At 39.1% G+C, this 20,618-nt stretch overlaps 1 protein-coding gene and 1 long non-coding RNA gene across 2 annotated transcripts in view; one reads left to right on the top strand and one right to left on the bottom strand.

The window, feature by feature from the left end:
* LOC126473928 (U3 small nucleolar RNA-associated protein 6 homolog) overlaps positions 1–8,764 on the top strand; it is a 128,643-nt gene extending 119,879 nt beyond the window's left edge. Inside the window, exon 11 of the mRNA XM_050101286.1 lies at positions 335–8,764. Within this exon, the coding sequence (XP_049957243.1) occupies positions 335–519 (185 nt within the window). The 3' untranslated portion in view covers positions 520–8,764. The remainder of the gene's footprint in view (positions 1–334) is intronic.
* The window catches only part of LOC126473930 (uncharacterized), a 35,159-nt gene that overhangs the window by 14,469 nt on the left and 72 nt on the right, over positions 1–20,618 (bottom strand). The window contains exon 2 of the long non-coding RNA XR_007586538.1: positions 12,416–12,526. This is a non-coding gene — a long non-coding RNA (uncharacterized LOC126473930). The remainder of the gene's footprint in view (positions 1–12,415; positions 12,527–20,618) is intronic.

Below are 20,618 nucleotides of genomic sequence, written 5' to 3'. Positions count from 1 at the left end.
CTGCCCTGCAAACCCTCTAATGTCACTATAATGTATTTGTCCTGCTGTCTTCTAATAAATGTTTTTATTATTTTATGTTAACATTAAACTGATAAATGGATGTGAACATTGCATTCGCCTTAGAGATACCCACACAAGTTAATATATTTAGTGTGTCTGGTATCAAACAAATTGGAAAATTTCAAACAAATTTAATTTGTCGGAAGACATTGCATTCTGTGGAAGTCAGTCAGTTATGAATTTGGACATGCAGTCATCTATTAAGAGTGAAAGACAGCAGAGAATTGGAATTATATCACAAGTTGTGCATCTTTTTTGCTTCTTGTTGTTTCAGATGTCTGGATGGATTACGTTAAATTTGAACAGAAACTTGGTGAAGCAAAGAATGTGAGTGAGATATATTGGCGAGCATTGAAGAATTTGGATCCGAAGCACACGGATGCATTCATCAGTGAATTCAGTCTCGTGAAGACTGGAATGGCGGGCCAGAATGCTGCTACTTCTTCTGTCGCTCTGTAGAGGGGCTTTTTTTTATCTGTGTACGTCACTGTAGTGTAGTCATATTGAGATTTATTTCCCTGTTTATCTCTCAAATGCAAAATGATTAGACGTTTTGCAATTTTTGCTGATTGTTAATTTCCTTAGCATTGTAACCATGTTGCTTAGCTTCTTTTTTAACTATCAAGTAATCAATGATGCACATTTTTTTCTACATATTCATTTTTAAAGATAAATACGTATTAATTCTGTGAAATATGTAACACAGTTTGTATGATCTAACTGTGATGTGAAAAATATTTTTTGTTGCGCCAATGAAAGCATGCACAATTATTTCAAAATAATGTGAATTACATTAAATTAGAATAGGATAAATCTACCTGATAATTGCAGAAACTGGAACAAATGGGGTAGTATTGACATATATGCAAAACAGGTGAAGGTAACAGATCTTGGGCTTCCAGGGTAGGAATCTTCTTCCGTTGGTAAAGTCCTGATCAAGAATTACTGCTTGTGTTCCAGTATATCCACTTCTTGAAATTCTGGTTTTTTTCTGTCTTTTGTTAAGAAAAATATGGGAATAATAAGTGCTGTATCTTGTGTGTGTATGACATAGTAATGTATGGAAAATTCTGAACTAATTCACCTCTTTAGATTTTTCATTATTCATATTACAAAATATGAAGTCTTAAGGTGTGAAATGTTCCTTTATCATGAATGGCGCTAATGAGAGATATATGACTATACAGATTTTTGAAGGTAGTGAAGAGTGGCAGTAGATGGCCTGTCTGAAACTGTACATGGCCCTCCTACTGCAATGGAATTGAGCATTATCATCAGTGGTAGTGGGAAGCATCATTCTCGTTACAGCAGACACAATTAATGTAATCGAGTCAGAAGATATGTAGTCCATTTTGGGCTAATGCACTGCCATTGGTTAGTGCCAAATGATGTCATAAGTAAGACACTAGTAACCTTGATGCAAGTTCTCTATTGTGATTGATATATACGACTTTACAGATTTTTGAAGGTAGTAAAGAGTGGCAGTAGATGGCCTGTCTGAAACTAGACATGACCCCCTACTGCAATGGAATTGACCATTATTATCAGTGATAGTGGAAAACGTCATTCTCGTGACAGCAGACACAATTAATGGAATAGAGTCAGAAGATATGTAATCCATTTTGGGCCAATGCACTGCCATTGGCTAGTGCCCCATGATGTCATAAGTAAGACACTAGTAACATTGACCCAAGTTCTCTATTGTGATTGATTGAGGTGACACAGTGAATAATGCACTGGACTTTCCAACAGAGTTCATATCCTAGCCCATCTGTGCAGATTTATGTTTTTGGTAGTGCCTCAAAATCTGTTCAGAAAAATGTTAGAATTAATCTTTTGAAAAATACTCAGCTGATTTTCCTTCTCTGCCTTGATCTATTCAAACGTGTTCCCCATCTTGGATGATGTCCTTGCTAGGTTTGCTATATTTTTAGATTATCACTTGTCTTTTGTTCATTGTTTAAAGTGCTGTATAGTAACAGGAGAAAGCAGCAGGAAAATTGGCTAGTTTTACATTGTCATTTAGTTCATATTTAAATTTATGTACCATACTAATGTTTTGCTACTGGTATAGACACACACTGAAATGAAACAGCAGGCATCTTATCTACCAATGTTAGGGAGAGGTATTTAATCTGTGGTTGCCAAAGGAGACACATACTTGGACTGGCATCTTACGTAGATGAAATTTTTTGTACACACGTACAAGGAAATCATCATATCCTATTATTACATAGAAATGTTCCAAAAGAACAGACACAATTTCTGTATAATATATACACGCCAAATGGCGTTAAGATGTTTCAGTGTGGATGCACAGTAGTATCCAACACTTGCAACAATACAGTCCAATTGTGAGCAAGTGAATTAATGGATAGGGAGAGGTACTCCATAGCGTGTAGCGTATGGAGATGTGGGTCTGACTGGGGATGTGGTCAGTTAAGGTGGCCGCCGATGGAAAGGTTTGACTTCTGGTTTGGCCCAAATTTTCATCTGCTGCTATTGAGTTCGCTCAATGCTCCAATGCCACCAAATGTCAGAGATTTCTTCTGTCATTTATTATATCCTACATTTGTGTGCATTTCAAATGTTTGGGTAATGTCATTGTTTCCAGCTCACCTTTTTGTACTTTGAAATGCTTTCCCTGTGACAAGCTACAAAACTAAAAGTAACCTCTAATTCTGTTGTCACTGTCAGTCATTCATGTAATTAATATGCGAGTGCTCCAGTAAAAACAAAAAATTTACCTAAGTGTTGTTTTTTTCAGAAGGCTGACAATTTCCTTTTACATTTCTATTTATATTCTAATATTCTTGTAGTTCACCTCCTCATATCTCGTTTTTACTATTCGTTTCAAGAGCTTTCTTGTTATGATGTAAACCCAGTTTATTGGGTGATTCTCCCATAGCTTCAGGCCTTCACCAAATATTTGAGCACCTGTACCCATGGGTGTTTATTTCATTGAATTTTTGATTGCCTACCTAATTAAAGCTTTTAAACTGTTTCACTGTGCTTCTAATTAAAACTGAATGATGCACATATTCATGTGCAATGTTCATAATGCACTTTTTGTGCTCAAATTTTGTATTGAGACAGCACTCAGATGTGCAATGTGTATGTTACAGTTCAAAAGGCAAAAATATTAAGCCGCTGTGTGCAGTTGCGAGTAGCATTGTGCTTGTCTGATTAACAGGGTTTTATGTTAGGCATCACAAAGTTCACATACAGTCCAACTGGGTGTGTGAAAATGATGCCACGAATTCATTTATTATAGCAACTGCATGGCTGCAGTCCATCACGCCACAGTACAGTTCTGAAATTGAACACTCAGCATTGTTCCTCCAGTGCTGATGCTACATTTATCATCTTTTGAGTCAATAAATCTGGCAAAACACAATTAGTGCCACATAAAATTAAATTTACATCAAACTGGCTACTTCAGTATGTGCTGTTTGGTGACATAGTTCACCCCACATATTGCTACTTTGTTAGCAGTACAATGTGTGACACACAGATCTGGGCCAAATGAAGTTGGATTTAAAAATTGTTCCTGCATAAATCTATTGTTTGAGGAAATTTGGACTGTTGGCAGGTTGCAAGGATCAATGGTAACTGATATAAAACTTCTGACATAGAACATCATGGTTGCAAAGCAGATGTGAAAGAAACTCTGAATTGGGAAGATACAAAAATTAGGTAGATTAACGATAATTTTGCTGATTGAAGAGTGGACTTGCAGAAAATTGAGTCAAATGGAGAAGGGGACACTTTTTTTTTTTGTCAAAGCTTCAGGTATGTAATGATGCGTAAAGTCCTTGGACATATGCTGCTGATTCTCTCTCCCCTCAGGGGAAATTTTGGACTTGTGGAGAGAAAGTGCTCTGATATCTTCCTTTCACTGTCACCACAGGTGAATACCAACAATTATTTGACACTGTTGTGAACGGAAGTTACAAATCTGAGTCTCAGTGGCATCAAGATTGATTCAGATATTGTGTGGTAAGTTAATTATGTTTAAGTATGCATTATATTTAAGAGTGAGCAGGATTGTGAGGTATTTGCTCGTAAGAGGCAAAACATTCTGGAATTCAGCTGTGCGTTGGTGTAGTTAAATTTGGAGAGCAGTGCAACGTTCACCTATAAAAGTGAAAACTATGTAAAACCTGCTGAAGCTTTGTAGTGCAGAACGAAAATGTCTGATAAAATATAACTTTAGGAGAAACTGATTTGTTTAACTTTAAATAGCTTTATAGTTAATTATACTATGTGTATAAGTGTTCTTTGATGGTGTCCTTCACTTCCTCTTGATGTGCTTATTACTGTGAACTTTCAGTTTGCAACATATGAAAGTGATCTAGTGTAGAACAACAGCCTTGTGTTGGACAAGTACTAAGTGCATGTTTCAGTGCACAATTTCTGACTTTCATTTCAATTTGTTTTAAATATCCATGAGAATAACTAGGTAGTTTCACTACGACAGCTGTGGTTGTTATTTACACATCTCAAGCTAGTGATCTGCCTCTGATGATGACCATCTCTTAGTGCTTCTTACAAGGGAAACTTCCCATCCTACCCCCTCTGATTTAGTGATAAAATGGCCCAGGGGATAGCTCGTTAAAAATTGAATGTAGATCTAACATTAAAACTGGAAGAAGGTATACTGAACTGCAAAAAAAGATACAGTGGACGGTCCAAGCTTAAGATGCGCAACATCAAGCAAGTTGCAAGCACCATGGAATCATGGTTGCGTCATCACAATGTTGGACTGCAAAGCTGGAGATGAGTGTTCAAATCTCACTCATGCCCCCCCCCCCCCCCTTCCCAATGACAAATTTTGAAATGTCCATCCGGTTATTGACATGTCTGTTCTCTTTCTGTAGCCTTGGCAATTGTCAAGCTGTATGTTGGTCATAGGATATGAGTCATACGGCGGTAAGAATATATTACTGTTGCAAGTAAATGTGATGAAAAGTGAGCGCAGGCAAGATGATGCATAGACCTCTCACAGAAATGAAAACAACAAATACAGGGTTATTAACTATGTTACAAAAAAGGAACTTGCGAGTTAAAACTCCAAAACAGAGCGCAAGAGTCATAACATGTGGTACTTGCGTAGAACAAAGAGGAGGTACGTATGTCTGAGGGTCCCTTCTTTACACCTCGCCGTTGCAGACGGGTGTTACACCACAACACAGACACAAATTTGAATTCAGATATGTCAATGACTGGGCGCACAGTTCATAATTTTGTGTTGGAGGGGAATGCAGCACGAGGGTGCGGAATGCAGCACGAGGCAGATTTGAAAAGGATCTTCGCCTTCACAATCCAACAACGTGACCACGTAAACACGTTGTCATTTTTATTTAAATTTGCTCAATGTTGCACATTTTGAGCTTGGACCATTCGCCCTTCTTCTTGTTTTCATGCTCGACATGTATTCAGTTTTTGACGGGCTATCCACTGGACCATCTTATCACTAAATCTGAGGCGGTTGCAATGGGAAGTTTCCCTTGTCAGCACCTTAGCAAATGGAATTTCTTCCATGCATTATAATCTATTGACATCCTTTTCATAATCATTTTTAGAAGCTGATTGATATGTATTTTATTACTTAAGTCAATTGCTACTTTCGTTCACTGCATGTTTCACATGCCTGATGGATCTTCATTTAAAATTCCTGCTTTGTTTACATTTCCCTTTTATTTTGTGACCCGGCAGATATTTATGCATGTCAGCAGATTCTTTTGGAGTATTTCTTTTTCTTTTTTCCATTAGAGGGATAAAAAATACTGAAGAACATAAACATTGTAATGATGTGCTACCAACACTGTTTCTGTTGTTTTCCACACAAATTTTCTTTTGTTTTTGTGTATCCTGAAATTAAATTTGACTCTTGGTGGAGTGGTATTCATCCAGTAGTTTCTGAATATTCTCTGTCATATTTTCACGTGTTTTATCTCTATCCTTGTAGTAATATAATATTTCTCTTTGTGTACACCGTTTTCAACAAGCAAGTTAGCTTTAAACTTGCTACTTTTGAAGAACCAAATCAGAAAAGTTCCTCAGAGGTTTTCAGACACTTGCTTCAGAATGTTTCTAAAGCCTTACTATATGTTAAAATCAGGTGAATTTATAGAGAAATGCTGAATGTGCCATATCATTTCTTAAACTTATTGTGCTTAGCTTAGTGGTGTATGTTATTCAAGGTGTATTGATGTTTAGTAGTCTCAGTGTTAAATCTTGAACAAAAACTGTGGTCCTCTTATTCGATGTGGTTATTTTGTTGTCTAAAGCCCACCAAAGTGTGACAATCTGTAAGTATGCTATTGGGTCTTGGGATATAGCTCTTCAGATTGTAAGAGGTGGTTTTATCTGCGAGCCCTTTGTTTTTGCATTTACACGATAAGATTGGATGTTGTTATTATCATACATTCACCTCCCCCCTTTTCCTCTCCTCTCTCTCTCTCTCTCTCTCTCTCTCTCTCTGTGTGTGTGTGTGTGTGTGTGTGTGTGTGTGTGTGTGTGTGTGTGTGTGTGTGTTTTGGTGCATGCTAGGTTGGAGCCTAAGTTTCAACTAAGCCATCTATCTTTTTAGAAGACTTTAAACGGTAACAGAGCACTTATTTGTGTTTTTGTTCTTGGATTATTGGTGTTAGCTGTTCAGGTGTATTGATGTTCAATTGTCTGTGTTATACCTCAAATAACTATGGACCTCATATTGTCTGTGGTTATACTAAATGTGTAAAGCCCACCAATCCGTCATTGAACTATTGGGCGCTGGGATGTAGCTCTTCAGACTGTCCACAAGCTCTTTGTTTTTACATTTCCACAATAAGATTGCATGTTGATATTGTCACCACACATCCCCCCCCCCCCTCCCGCACCTCTCCCTCTCTCCCTCTCTCCCTCTCTCCCTCTCTCCCTCTCTCACTCTCTCTCTCTCTCTCTCTCTCTCTCTCTCTCTCTCTCTCTCTCTCTCTCTCTCTCTGTGTGTGTGTGACCGAGCGAGGTGGGCAGTGGTTAACACACTGGACTCACTTTGGGAGTATGATGGTTTAAACATGCACCTGTCAATCCTGATTTAGGTTTTCTGTGATTACCCTAAATCAGTTCAGACAACTGCAGAGATGATACCTTTGAAAGGGCACGGTTGACTTCCTTCCCCCTCCTTCCCTAATCTGATGGAACCAATGACCTTGCTGTTTGGTCCCCTCCCCCAAATCAGCCAACCAGTCTCCCCCCCCCCCCCCCTCTCTCTCTCTCTCTCTCTCTCCTCTGTCTCTCTCTCTCTCTCTCTCTCTTTCTGTCCCTTTGTTTGTTTGTGTGCGTGTATGTGTGCGCTTGTGCTTGTGTATTTTTGCTGAATGCTGGGTTGGAGCATGGATTCCACCTAAGTCGTCTTCTTCAAACAGATTAGATGATAACAGACCTATTATTTGTCTTTCTGTGCCTAGCTTAGTGGTATACATTATTCAGGTCTAGTAGACTTTGTTAAACCTTGAACTACAGGCAACTGTGACCCTTTTATTCCTCGTGGTTGTTTTCATGCATAAAGCCTATCAAAGCACACCAGTTTCTCAGTGAACCATTGGGTGTTGGGATGTAGCTCTTCAGAATGTAAGAGGTGGTTTTAGTCATGAGCTCTTTGTTCCTGCATTTACACAGTAAGACTGTCTCTCTCTCTCTCTCTCTCTCTCTCTCTCTCTCTCTATCTATCCATCTATCCATCTATCTCTCTCTCTGTCTGTTTGTATCTCTTCTGTGTGTGTGTGTGTGTGTGTGTGTGTGTGTGTGTGTGTGTGTGTGTGTGTGTGTGGGTGGGTGGGTGCGCGCGCGCGTGCACACACACACACACACACACCTGCATGTCCTGTCCTGGCTGTCGTATCTTTCACACACTGTTACACAGGATAAGCTACTGTAAAAATGTTTATTCCTCCAAAATTTGCTTATACATGATAATTATGTGCATTTTAAATATTATGTATGTGTGTTACTAAGTAATTGTTGATATGCAGTCATTCCATAAAGACTGTTATTTAATTGATGTTTAGAGCTTAAATGTGTCATAATAATGCTCTTTGTATGAGGGTCAGTCAAAAAGTAATGCCCCCTTTTTCTCCCTCCAAATTCACTTTTCAGTATAATCTGTATCCATTTGCCCAGACTTGACATGTATTGTGCAGTGTGTTGAAACACACGGTCCTGCTTCTGAAGCCATTAATGCATGGATTCTTCTTCAGTGAGTTTCTGTGATACAGTTCCATTTATCTCTCTGACCTCTTTGATTCTATGATTGCTGTCACACTGTGTTTCTCCAGGGGGGAGTAATGTGACACAAATGACCTGTGGTCACCCAGTGGTCACCACGAATGATGTCATCAACTCGCTAAATGTTGTGTGGACTCACCGACCTGCTGGTCAACATTTCGTCAAATTTTTCATTTAACAGGCTTTATATAAGGAGGTCAAATTGTAGGAGGCTTTGTTTTTTGACTAACCCTCATAGTATAGATAATGAATATATTCTGAATTTGTATAACAATTATAATCATAGATAGTATTTAGAGAAAATTGTTAGGCAGTATTTATTTCTTGTTGTTTATGTGCTGAAATGTTTCTGTCGCTTCACTGAATGTATCTACAGCTGTAAAAGTTTTATCTGTTCATGTATGTTACAAATAAAGACCCTCATGTAGTCCAAGCTGTAAGTCAACTCATTTCATGCAGATATCTGTTATACAGTCTCCCAGCGTCTGCCAGTTATGTTTTAATTGAAATGCAGATGTCTCGATGGAAATTTTTGTAATTGAAGTTGAGAATTGAACTGCTTTCATAGCGCACCTTTCATGGCAGCACTAGGTCATTAGAGAACAGCATATTTTGTGTTTTATGGTACTTGAGAGCCTGTCTAATTAAACTCACAGACCCACGTACTGTTTTCACCTTGTTCCTTGCATTTCTGCTTGTAATAATAAAGTTCTGGGACAAAGAAGCTGTGTTCATTTGCACATGCATTTGCATGCGTGGTACGAGGTGGGGGCGGGAGATGGCCACTAGGTTTGATATGGAGGAGGACATTTTCTGAAAACTCGGCAATATTTTCAGTGATAGTTTGTTTTTTGTGTTTTTGTTAACTGCTTTAACACATCTAAATGATAAGAAATTACTTTTACTCAATCTGTTATTTCTATTCCACTGAGACTTTCGAGTATTTACATTAATAAGTTTGTTTTACTTTGCATAAAGTAATATTCAAAAAATTTTCTTTGGTATAATTGTCAATGGGAAATTCCTCTGATAAGTTTATAAAGTTTTATAAGTGATTGAATGGATGAATTTAGGTCCTAATATCAAACTGAGTGAGATGGTACACTAATTAAACAACTTGATCTACATATGGGAGGAATTGGGTGCAAATCCCCATCCAACCATCTTGATTTATATTCCCATGGTTGCCCTTAACCACTCAAAAAAAAAATTTCTTTTGTTGGAACAGACACAGACTGCTATCTGTCCTATCCTTATTGAATCAGAGTTTATGATCCAACTCTTACTAATTTTTTATTTTCCTATTACAGTCTTTCCTGTGCATTTTTATTTTCGAATTTACCCAACAACATTTGCTGACACTTGAATTGGAGCACTAAATAAACTACTTGCCATGGTTGCAAACCAAAAAATTTCTTTAAGGTAGGGAAATCTAAAAATTCTGCTCATTACTCTGAGCTTGTTTTGGATTCGTAGGAGACATTTCTATCTCCACCCTTCTCATAAAATTTGGTGCTTCTGGTTAATTTCTATCTGTAAACTTACTATGAAAATGTTATTTTGTTTAGTTATTGGCTGATTCTGATTATTTCCCTTTTTAGTGAAATCAAATGTTTTCATCAGTTGACCTAGTGTTTAAATTTCCTTTACTTTACATCTATGGTCACAAACTTTTTGTCAACAGATTACCGGATTTGTTCTATAATGACCATCTTCAGATCTACAGCGAAATATGGGAAAACATAAATACACTAGCAGATTGTCTACAGCTTAAAACAATAAAATAGACCATAACGAAAAGTACTACTGACATACATATACATTTGTTTGCTTTAAGTATCAAGAGGCATGCCTGTTTTATAAAAACAATGTCCTAATGTATTGCAGCCACTGTGACGTAATAAAAATCGATGAAATAAAACGCAACAAAAGTTAGATTGTTAACAGAGGAAGAGTTAAGAGACAGTAATTGACATATACTAACCCTCGTTAATCCAGCCATTCCTGACACATGCGGGTGCCGGATTAGCGGAAGTGCCGGATTATTGATTATTCATTTGTTTTGTTTTTTATTTATTTTGAAAACATAAGGGATATAGTGTACTGTACTTTATTAAACCCAAAAATACATTAATTTTCAAAGAAAACTTTGTCCTTGAGTGTATACTGTACATAATTATACAGTCGTATCACTCACTATGAAACATATATCCCTAATTTTTAACTGTCACAATGATGATACACAACAGTGGATGCTTTATCAAGCAACCGCTTTACAAGCATTACATCGGTACTGCATGTATCTGGTTGTTGCATAATGTACTCCAGGCAGACCTCGACAGATTCAACATCAGCAGTGTGAGAAATCCTCATGTTGTCTACTCCTGTGTCCTCTTCTTTGTCATTTTTGTCATTACTTTCTTACACGATTTTGATTATTTCTTCATCTGTTAATGTTCGGTCCATATCACAGTTTTCCACATTCAGCCATTTCGCGATATCTTCATCATCAATTTCTCCTCCTCCTGGAATATTGTGGAATATGTCAGTGTACAAAGTAATTGATAATTCTGAATTGATTGGCTCATTGCTGTCGCTCACTAGTGGATGCAACTCAATGGATGGCCACGATTTTCTCCAGCTCTTCATTATGGTCACGCTCTCCACTTTATCCCATGCTTCGGCTGCTTGGAAAACAACATCACGTATCTTAATTGGTTTCCACACCTTCAGCATAGTCTCGGTAGAGTCGTTTTCACTTTCGCTCAGCAAGGAGACAAGAAGTGAATGTCGATAATGACGTTTAATTGGTTCAAAAATTCCCTGGTCAGTGGGCTGAATTAGGTCTGTCACATTGGGTGGGTGAAAGAGTACTTGTATACCTTCGGACTTTAGAGAAACCTCTGAAGGATGACTGGGAACATTGTCAATTAAAAGGATAGCTTTAGTGGAAGCTTTTTCTTCTTTTGCTCTTTTCTTGCTGCTGCTACAAATTTTTTATGGAACCACTTAGAGAATACAGTATTTTTCTGTCCATCCACACTTTCTTCTGAGCACAATACTGCATTGGTAGAGTATTTATGTCAGTGTGTTGAAAACAACGTGGATGCTGTGATTTTCCACTCACCATAAACAGTAGTTTATGACTACCATTTGCATTACAACACGCCATTAATGTTACGCACTGTTTCTGTTGCTTGTAACCATGAGCTTCCTTCTCATTCTTGGCAGCTAGTGTTTATGAAGGAAGCATCTTGTAAAAGATGCCTGTTTCATCAGCATTATACAAGGCATCAGCAGTTAAAGCTCATTCCTCTATTATCTTCCATATCTTGCTTACAAACTCGTCAGCATCCTTATCGTTAGCTGAGTGACTTTCCCCAGTGACTGTCAGCTGCCAAATGCCCTGTCATTTTTTCCAGTTTGATAGCCAACCTTTGCTTGCTGCAAGTAAGTTAATACCGCCAAGTTGTGTATTAAATGCAGCTGCTTTTTCCTTTATAATTGGGCCACTGACTGGAATTCCTTTACTGTGTTGTTGTATGAACCATCTATAAACAACTACGTCCAGTTCTTCATTCTCACTGTTTCACATAACCTTCCGTTTCCCCAACTCACTATCCACTTGTGATGAGTACTGCCGAATAAGATGTTCTTTGTTTTTGATGTCATAAATAGTTGCTCGACCAACATTGAACTCAGCAGCAATGGCTTTCTGCGAAGAACCCCGATTTAACTTATCTGAAATTTCGAGTTCCTGCTTGAGGTCTAGTGTAACGTGTTTCCTTTTAAAAGACATGGATCCGAACTGTAAAGAAAGCTACAAATTCAAATACAGTATATAAAGCATTGTTTAACCAAGCATTGTTGTGCACGATGATTCATTGTGCATGTTTTTGGATGTGCGACGGATTACTGAGAGGCCAGACTACAGAGGGCCAGATTAGTTAAGAGTGTAGTGTATGCTCAAGTGCCAGTATTATAGATAATAACATAAATAATAAACAACTTTCATAATGCACAAAATAATATAAAAAAACTATAAAACAAATAGGTAAAGAAGCCGCAATGAAAGAAAACATACTGCTGCATGTAATCAGTGCCCTTCTTTTGGTGCCAACGCCGGAATGCTGCATAAGAGAGAAATGGTTACAGGAGCGTGACCCTCAGAGGGCCCCTCGTATCCTGTGGCATGCTGTTGCAGGAAAAGAATGATAAAATTCCGTATCAGTGCATGAACAACATTATCTAGTTAATGCAGTATATTATATAAACAGAGAAGTAACTAGAAAATACAAGAGTTATGCGTACAACGTATGAAAACGAAGTAAATATGTAAGGCACTCTATACTAAGTGAACTATCAGTAATAAATTGTCATCAACATACCGTTTATAATAAATAGTTTTAACTTTTAGCTGCGGAAACTTAGCAAAAAATTGACATTCTAAATCGTTGACAGAAATATCTGCTAAAGTACCATCTAGACTATTACCCATCCCAAGACTATCTTTTTGACAGTACAGCATTTTATGTGAATATGACCATCAGCCAACTGTGTACCCAAAAAAAAGGGCCACTGCTGAACTGACCGAGTGCTGCTTCACAACCTGTGTTATCCAAATCTCCCCTCCCAACACTGGCTTTCCTGAATTACATAGATGGGAACTATCCTTGTGACACATCCTTCTTTCCTGTAATCCTAGCCTCAATCTCCACTAACTCTCTGCATCCACACCCTATTCCTGACATTCTCCCCTTCCTCTGTTCTGTCACAGCTTCCTAACCCACTCCGCCACATCGTTCTCATAGTGCAACACACTAACTCATGGGGTCGGATGGGTATGTCACATTCGTATCCGGCACACCTGCTGCTTCCGTCTGAGTTATGAGCCAACCTCTCCAAGACCCCCTCCTGCTCCCTGTCCACTCCACCTGCCACAACCCCTCACCCGGTCTTCCTGCCAAATTGCAGTCTTGGTGTTGTGCATCCAGCCAGCACAGTGTAGCTGTACGGGTGCATTTATATGTGCCTATTTATGCGTACTCCAGATCGAAAGAGGATTCATCTGAATGCTAGCAAACTTTTCAGTGTTGTTTGGGCTGTTGACAACTCAACCACCTATACAATTTGGTGAGTTGTCATCTTTACTCACAAATTATTTGCTTTGTACTTCCACATTTGATAATCCACACTTGAACATCTCCAGACTACCTCACAACACACTCCTCTATTGTAATCCCTTGAAAGGGGGCCAAAGACAACTAATAAAGCTTCTTCTACAATCTATAAGCAATATTAATGTATTGCCCAATATTTGTGTTAATGATGATTTTAATTTTATGGACATTAGGGCCGTGGTCCAAGGCATATTTCTCTCCCCAACATTTTGTCTTCCAGTACTGAGTTGTCATAGCCTCTGATGATGTATCCAGCATTGGAAGATGAAACATTAGACAGAGAAATATGTTGCAGACTACGGCCTAATGCCCATAAAACTAAAACCACCAAATATTAACGTAGTTGCTAATACGGCTAACAGCTTCATGAAGTACTGTGGGTCAAGTCATGTATTTGTGTTGCATTAAAACATTGAAACATATATCAGACATTTGCACTCCCGACACTATTGACTCCTGTTGCATACATACATTTTTAGCAAAGAATGTCTGCAAGTTTGCGGTGGATATATATGTCACAAGCCATTAAAGAAATAACACTCCTTTTGCTTTATTCTTGGAGGGTTTTATTCTTCATGCCTATTCCGTATATGTTGCTTTTTATTAATGTATTGGAGTAGTTTACTACATATCTTACAGTGTTTTAACTTTCAATTACAGCCTGTCCTCCGAAATAGGTGGAATATTCTCTTCCAGGCACACGCTGATTTAACCAGACATATTACCCATCACTAGTTCCTTTCTGTGTCTGACTTCAGCCTCATTTGTTTTAGAGGAAGTCAAAACTCGTGCAATACTCTTTGAGTTTGTTCATGTACAGAATAGGCTGAGGAGCAAGCATCATTAAAGAGTACGAAAGGAAAAATGAAAACAGTTGTTTATTCCCGTATGAATTACGATATGGTATGCCAGAAGTGATTTTCCAGGACAGAAGGTATTCACATCTGAAGAGTGATAAACATGTGGGACCTAGGTCTCTGTAGGAACAAGGAAGGAAGTGTATCCTAACCAGTTGAATGCCGGTAAAAGAGAGAGTGGGAGGCTCAGACTAATGCTCCTCAGTGGCAGGCAGTAGCCACCCTGTACACTGTTTAAGAAAGGGCTCCCTTTGTGCGCAAATTCCAATGTTACAACAAAAGTATCAGCAACCATTAATTATTTTATATTGCAGTTACATTCAAATTCAGATTTTTGGTGTCTAGATCAGGACACATTGGTCATTATTATTTAGAGTCTTAAATCACTATGACATACATTTCAACAATGTAGGAAAAGACAGTGTTTGGAGTTTCCAGTGTTTGACATACATTTCATATATTTATTTAGCTTTAGGAGCAGTGGTCTACTATCTGACAATTTTTAACAGTACTTTTTGCTTTGGTTAGCAAATCTCTTCTTCTTATTCTTCCTTCACATTTTCGCTGAACCCTGTGACAGTCCTTGTTTGTGTTTCTATTGTACACTTTTTTCTGTTATGACCTGAGCCTAAGTGCCCTGCATATTTTATTGTTAACATTGGACCATTATGGTCAGATCTTTGTCTACGCTCCTCCTTATTACAGGTGGATGCTTCTCATCCTGGTGTCTGAGTGACCTGCCCTTTGTTTTTTTAAGCTTTCCCAACCCATCCCTTTTCCTCACTGACAGAAAAAGTGTTAGCTTTGAAACTTAGGTAGTGTCTGTCTCTTACATTTTAATGTGACTGTTAGCAGTACCACACATTTCATCTTTTGAAGGCAAATACTGGCCACCTGTTTTGTAATAAACTTGCTAAACAATGGCAAAGCTGGGCTGGAATAATAACAGTATGGAAAGGATGCATCACTACTCACCACATAAAGAAGGCATTCAGTGGCTGACAGGCACATTGAAAACACTGCTAGACATGTAGGTTTATACAGGACAACAATTTGCAGCATCAGCATCAGTTTTCAGTGTGACTCAGCAGAAGTGATTTTAGCATCCAGCAACAGACCCAAGGAGACTATCAAGAATTCTTATAACTATGGGACTATGTTAAGTCCTCCATCAGGCAGAAACCAAACAAGGTGCGCGCACGCCCCCCCCCCCCCCCCCCTCCACACACACACACACACACACACACACACACACACATACACACACACACACACACACAAAGAGGTATAACTTACACATGCGTGGTCACTGTCATCACGAGGTGCTAAGGCCTGTTACCAACTATTTTCTGAAATGAGCAGCGATCTTTGCCAGTATGGGTAGCGGGGACACGAGAGAGAGTGGGGTGGGGAGGGATTGCAGGTAGAAATGGTGAAAGATGTTAGTGCTGCTTTGTGAGTGCGCAGGAACATGGTGGGGATACAATAGTGGGCTGTTAGGTGCAACAATGGGAGCCAGTGCTTGTGGTAAGGGGGAGGGAAGGGTGTGAGGAGAGAAGTAGAGGAGAGGAAAGGGCTGTGGATGTGCAACGGTTGGTGTGTGTGTGTGTGTGTGTGTGTGTGTGTGTGTGTGTGTGTGTGTGTGAGCTGGAGAGGGAACAAGGAAGGGGTAGGCAGCTGGAAGATGGTGACTAGTGGAGGGTGGGGCTAGTAGTGTCATAGGAATGAAGAATATGTTGCACAGAGAGTTACCAGCTATGCAGTTAAGAAAAGCTGGTGTTGGTGGGATGAAGGTCTTTCTCTGAGGGCTTCACTGGCCGAAATTATCCTTTCCAACTTTCCCAGAATAAGACCTCCTGTGCCTTATATCTCTAGTCACCTACAATCTCTCACATACCACTGTTGGCCACAAAGGAGTACCTCACTCTTGATCCAGCACCACCCAGAATGGGAGCAAATCAACAAGTACTCTGCTAGGGTTTTGACTACCTCTCATTGTGCCCCAAACTGAGGAATATCTTCCCCACCCCTCCCGCAATGGTTTTCCACTGCCTGCCCGACATACACAATACTCTTATCTGTTCTTCTCCTCTCCTGCCCCCTGCCCCCTGCTCTGTGGCTTGTATTCCTGCAGTAGACCTAGATGCAAGACTTGTTTCATACTTGCTTCACTACATATACTCCAATTGCATCACAAACATCACTCACCCCTTCAAAGGCAGGGCCATCTGTGAAAACAGCCATGTGATCTATCAGCTTAGCTCCTACCACAGTGCCCCATTCTGTGTGATCGTGACCACAACAAGCTGTCTGTCTGCATGAATAGCGACAGCTAAACTATGGCCAAGAGCCAGCTAGATTGCCCAGTCATCAAGCAATGTGCTGGCATAATTTTCTCAATTTTGACAACTGCTTCACAGCCTGTGCTGTCTGGGTTCTTCCCACCGATACTATCTTTTTTTTAACTGCACAGATGGCAGCACTCCCTGCAACATATCCTGCATACCTGTAAATCCTGACCTCAACCTTAGCTACTCCCTGTCTTCCACATGCCCATCACCTTCCCTGCTCTCATTCCCAGCAGTGTGTCTGCGTAGCACTTTGCTCTTTTCTACTTTACTACTCTCCCCTTTGCCCTTCCCCCTCCCCCGGCACAGCCTCGTGATGCTGCACCTAGCAGCCCACTATCTTGCCCCACGACAACCCTGTTCGCTCCCACAGGCAGCACTGTCACCTTCCCCCACCCCCACTCCCACCCCCACCCCTGCCCTGCTATTCCTCTCCCTCCCTGTCTCCTACTCTTTCATACCTCCACTACCCATACTGGCAAAGATTGCTGCTCGCCTCAGACACAGTCGCTATCGGCCTTTAGCAACCAGAGACAACAGTGGCCGAACACATGCGAGTTGGGCAATGGCGAATATGTGTGGGTTTCGTGTTGTCTAGATCTGATGGAGGACTCAGTCTGATAGCTAATAATATCTAGCAGTATTTTTTTTACTATTTTTATTTAATTTTTTTAGTGTGCCTGTGTGCCTTTTACAACCTTCTCTGTATGGTGAGTACAGTCTATCCTTTTTGTATTGTTGTACGTAGTTATTTGTGTATTCCGTAGATCATAATTGTGACCCCCTCACTATTACACGCTGAGATATTCTTCTATGGAGTTAGAAGGAATGACTGACTGGAGTTTGATCATGTGATGTACATAGTTCTTTATTTATTTGTCTTGATCACAAAGTTTAAAAAAAAAAAAAAAACAGAGTTACTGGTTTCATCTATACAATAGCCGTCTTCAGGCTGTACAATAGAAGTAAAATAAAAACATTACTATCTACTACAGTAAGAGATTAAAATCAAAGGACAGAAAATGTAAGGTAAGCATGATATACCTCTCATTCTGCTGCACGGCAACATTTTATGACCATGTAAAGGTAATGAGTTCAAAGTGCCATGCACATACTTCGAGACATGTATAGGATGCAAAGCTATCCTAGAGGTCGTCGATGCATGCATATATGAACCTCCTCTTAATTAGTTTCTTTAATCATCTGTACATTGTGTGTGCATCCACAACCTCTAGGATAACTTTGCATCCTGTACATGTCTGGCTTATATTATTTTTACATGGTTGTGACTTGTTTCTGTGCAACATCATGCTTGTATTATATTTTCTGTCCTTTGTTTATCTCTTATTGTATGAGATAGTAATGTTTCTCTTCTGCTTCTAATGTAGATACTGAAGCTTGCTATTGTGTAGACAAAACTGCTAACACTGTTCAAAAAACTTTGTGATTGAGGCAGTTAACAAATTGTGTAGAAGCAATTGTCAAACAGGTATAATTTCAGTTTATGTTCAGAGTTAATTTTCTTCACATTGCTAGGTAAGCGGCCAAAACTTTCTGTGGCCGAATATCTCACTTCTTTCTGTATCATGCTAAAACTGGGTAGTGAGCTGTGCAACTCATTCCTGTTCCTGGTATTGTGTTTATAAATTTTACTGGTGTTTGTCAACTGTGACTGACAGTTGACGACAAGCTTCACAAGAAGCTGTGATGCCCCCTAGAATAATGGATTTCCTGTTAGTCTACATCTACCTCAATTCTCCACAAACCCCTGATGGTCTATGGTGGAGGGTACTTCTAGGACCACTAGCTGATCCCCTGCCTTCCCTGTTCCATTCGCAAATGGTGCATGGGAAGAATGATTATTGGTAAGCCCCTGTATTAGCTCTAATTTCACAGTTTTTTCATCATGGTCATTTCATAAGATGTGTCTGTGAGGAAGTAATATGTTGTCTGACCATCCCAGAAAGTACTGTCTCGAAATTTCAATAGCAAACCCCTCTGTGATGCATAATGCCTTTCATGCAGCATTTTCCACTGGAGTTCGTTAAGCATATCTGGAACACACACATGCTGATTAAATGACCCCGTGATGAAATGTGTCTGTCTTTGTTGGATCTTCCCTGTTTCTTCTATCAGTCCTACCTGATATAAGGGTCACAGACTGATGAACAGTACTCAAGAATCGGTCAGACAAGTGCCTTGCAAGTCACTTTTTTCATGGACGAGTTACATTTCCTTCAGTCTGTCATCTACTTTTCGTACTATGTGTCTTATATGGTCACTCCACTTAAGGTCACTCTGGATAGGTACTCCTAGATATTTTACAGTGGTTACTGTTCCAGCAATTTGTCATCAATAGTGTAGATGTATAGTAGTGAATTTCTTTTCCTATGTATGTGCAATATGTCACATTTATTTATATTAGAGTCAACTGCCAGAGACTGCATTGTTTGCCAGTCTTCTGTAGGTAATGTTGGCAATCAGTACTGTCTTCTGGCATCGATTCTTTCGTATAGACAACCGCATCATCTGCGAACAGTCTTAAAGAGCTTCTGACACTTTCTTCTGGGTCATTTATACGCCCCGTAAACAGTAGTGGTCCTATCATACTTCCTTGGGGTACTCTGGAAGTTATCTTTAGATATGTAGATTTTTTTCCATTAAGAGCAAACACAAGGAGGTAATCAATCCAGTCACAAATCTGCTCTGATCTTGGTAAGCTTATACTTTTTTCACTAACCTTATTTCTAAGTTTAGTGATTGTTTTATGGAATTTCTGGTATCCTTTCATTTTTGTTTATTGATGTTAGAAGTTCATTCTTTTTGTCTATATATCTTCTTACATCTGTTATGACAGATACTAAATCAGTTTTCTCTTGGATCTACTGATTCGCCTAAGTTGTAATGTATTGTTTAGCTAGTAGCAGTTTCATTTGTTGCTATATTTATCCCGTAGTTCTGCCTGTCAGATGATTTTACTCTAAAATATAAACTTATAATACTGGAAGTCCATTGGATAGTATGGATACAGCTTTGGTAGGCCTGGGTGGCACTGGCAATTAGCTGTGTTATTAGCTTCTTCTCAGAAACATCCAGATCTCAAAGAGTAGACACAAATTCTGACAATCAAAATGTAAACAGATCTTGTTTAAAGTGATTAACATTCCAATGTTCACCGAAATAATGTTTTTCAGCTTCTTCTTCTTCTTTGCAACCCCTTTCCATTCTGTACAACTTGTAAGGAAATCTAAATTAAAAAAGTATTACAAATTTGTCATCACAGGATCAAAAAATTTCTTGTCATTAATGCCACATTCCAATGTCCTCCCACTCAAGAAAATTAGTGCTTAATGTCAACAGTTTATGCTCACAGTTCCTGATGATCTTTCACCTAAAACTGAACATGGTGTGTAAGAAACCTGTTGTAACATCTGTCTGTGATCCTGGATTCAATATTTGTGATACTGAAAATGGCCAGGGCCTCCACAGTCATCCTAATTGGTTGTTGTGTTACTTCTTTGCAGGGAGGAATGGTAGAACAAACAGTATTTTAGAGCTAAGTACTGAGATGTCAAAAGAACATATAACTGACTTTAAATTCTAGGATAAGAGGCTTCAGTATTAAAGCCTACCAATTTTCTCTCTACTGATCCTTGCTCGAGTTGAAGAAAAGAATTATTTCCAAAGAGGTGATAGATTTCAAACAGAAAAGCAAACAAAATAGGTCTCAAAGATAACAAATGGTACTAACAAATGTTTGCTAGTATTTGTGCTGTTCCTAGGATTGATATAACATTACATAATTTCTTGTTATATGTTGCAGATCATGTCCATACAGATATAATTTTTATTTATGCGTAAGCTTAGTGTGTCAGATACCACAGCTGTTCGGGCAGGAAGTT

This window comes from Schistocerca serialis, chromosome 4 (assembly GCF_023864345.2).
Source record: "Schistocerca serialis cubense isolate TAMUIC-IGC-003099 chromosome 4, iqSchSeri2.2, whole genome shotgun sequence".
Lineage (NCBI taxonomy): Eukaryota > Metazoa > Arthropoda > Insecta > Orthoptera > Acrididae > Schistocerca > Schistocerca serialis.
Note: the sequence above shows the minus strand (reverse complement) of the source record. Positions and strands in the feature narration are given on the sequence as shown.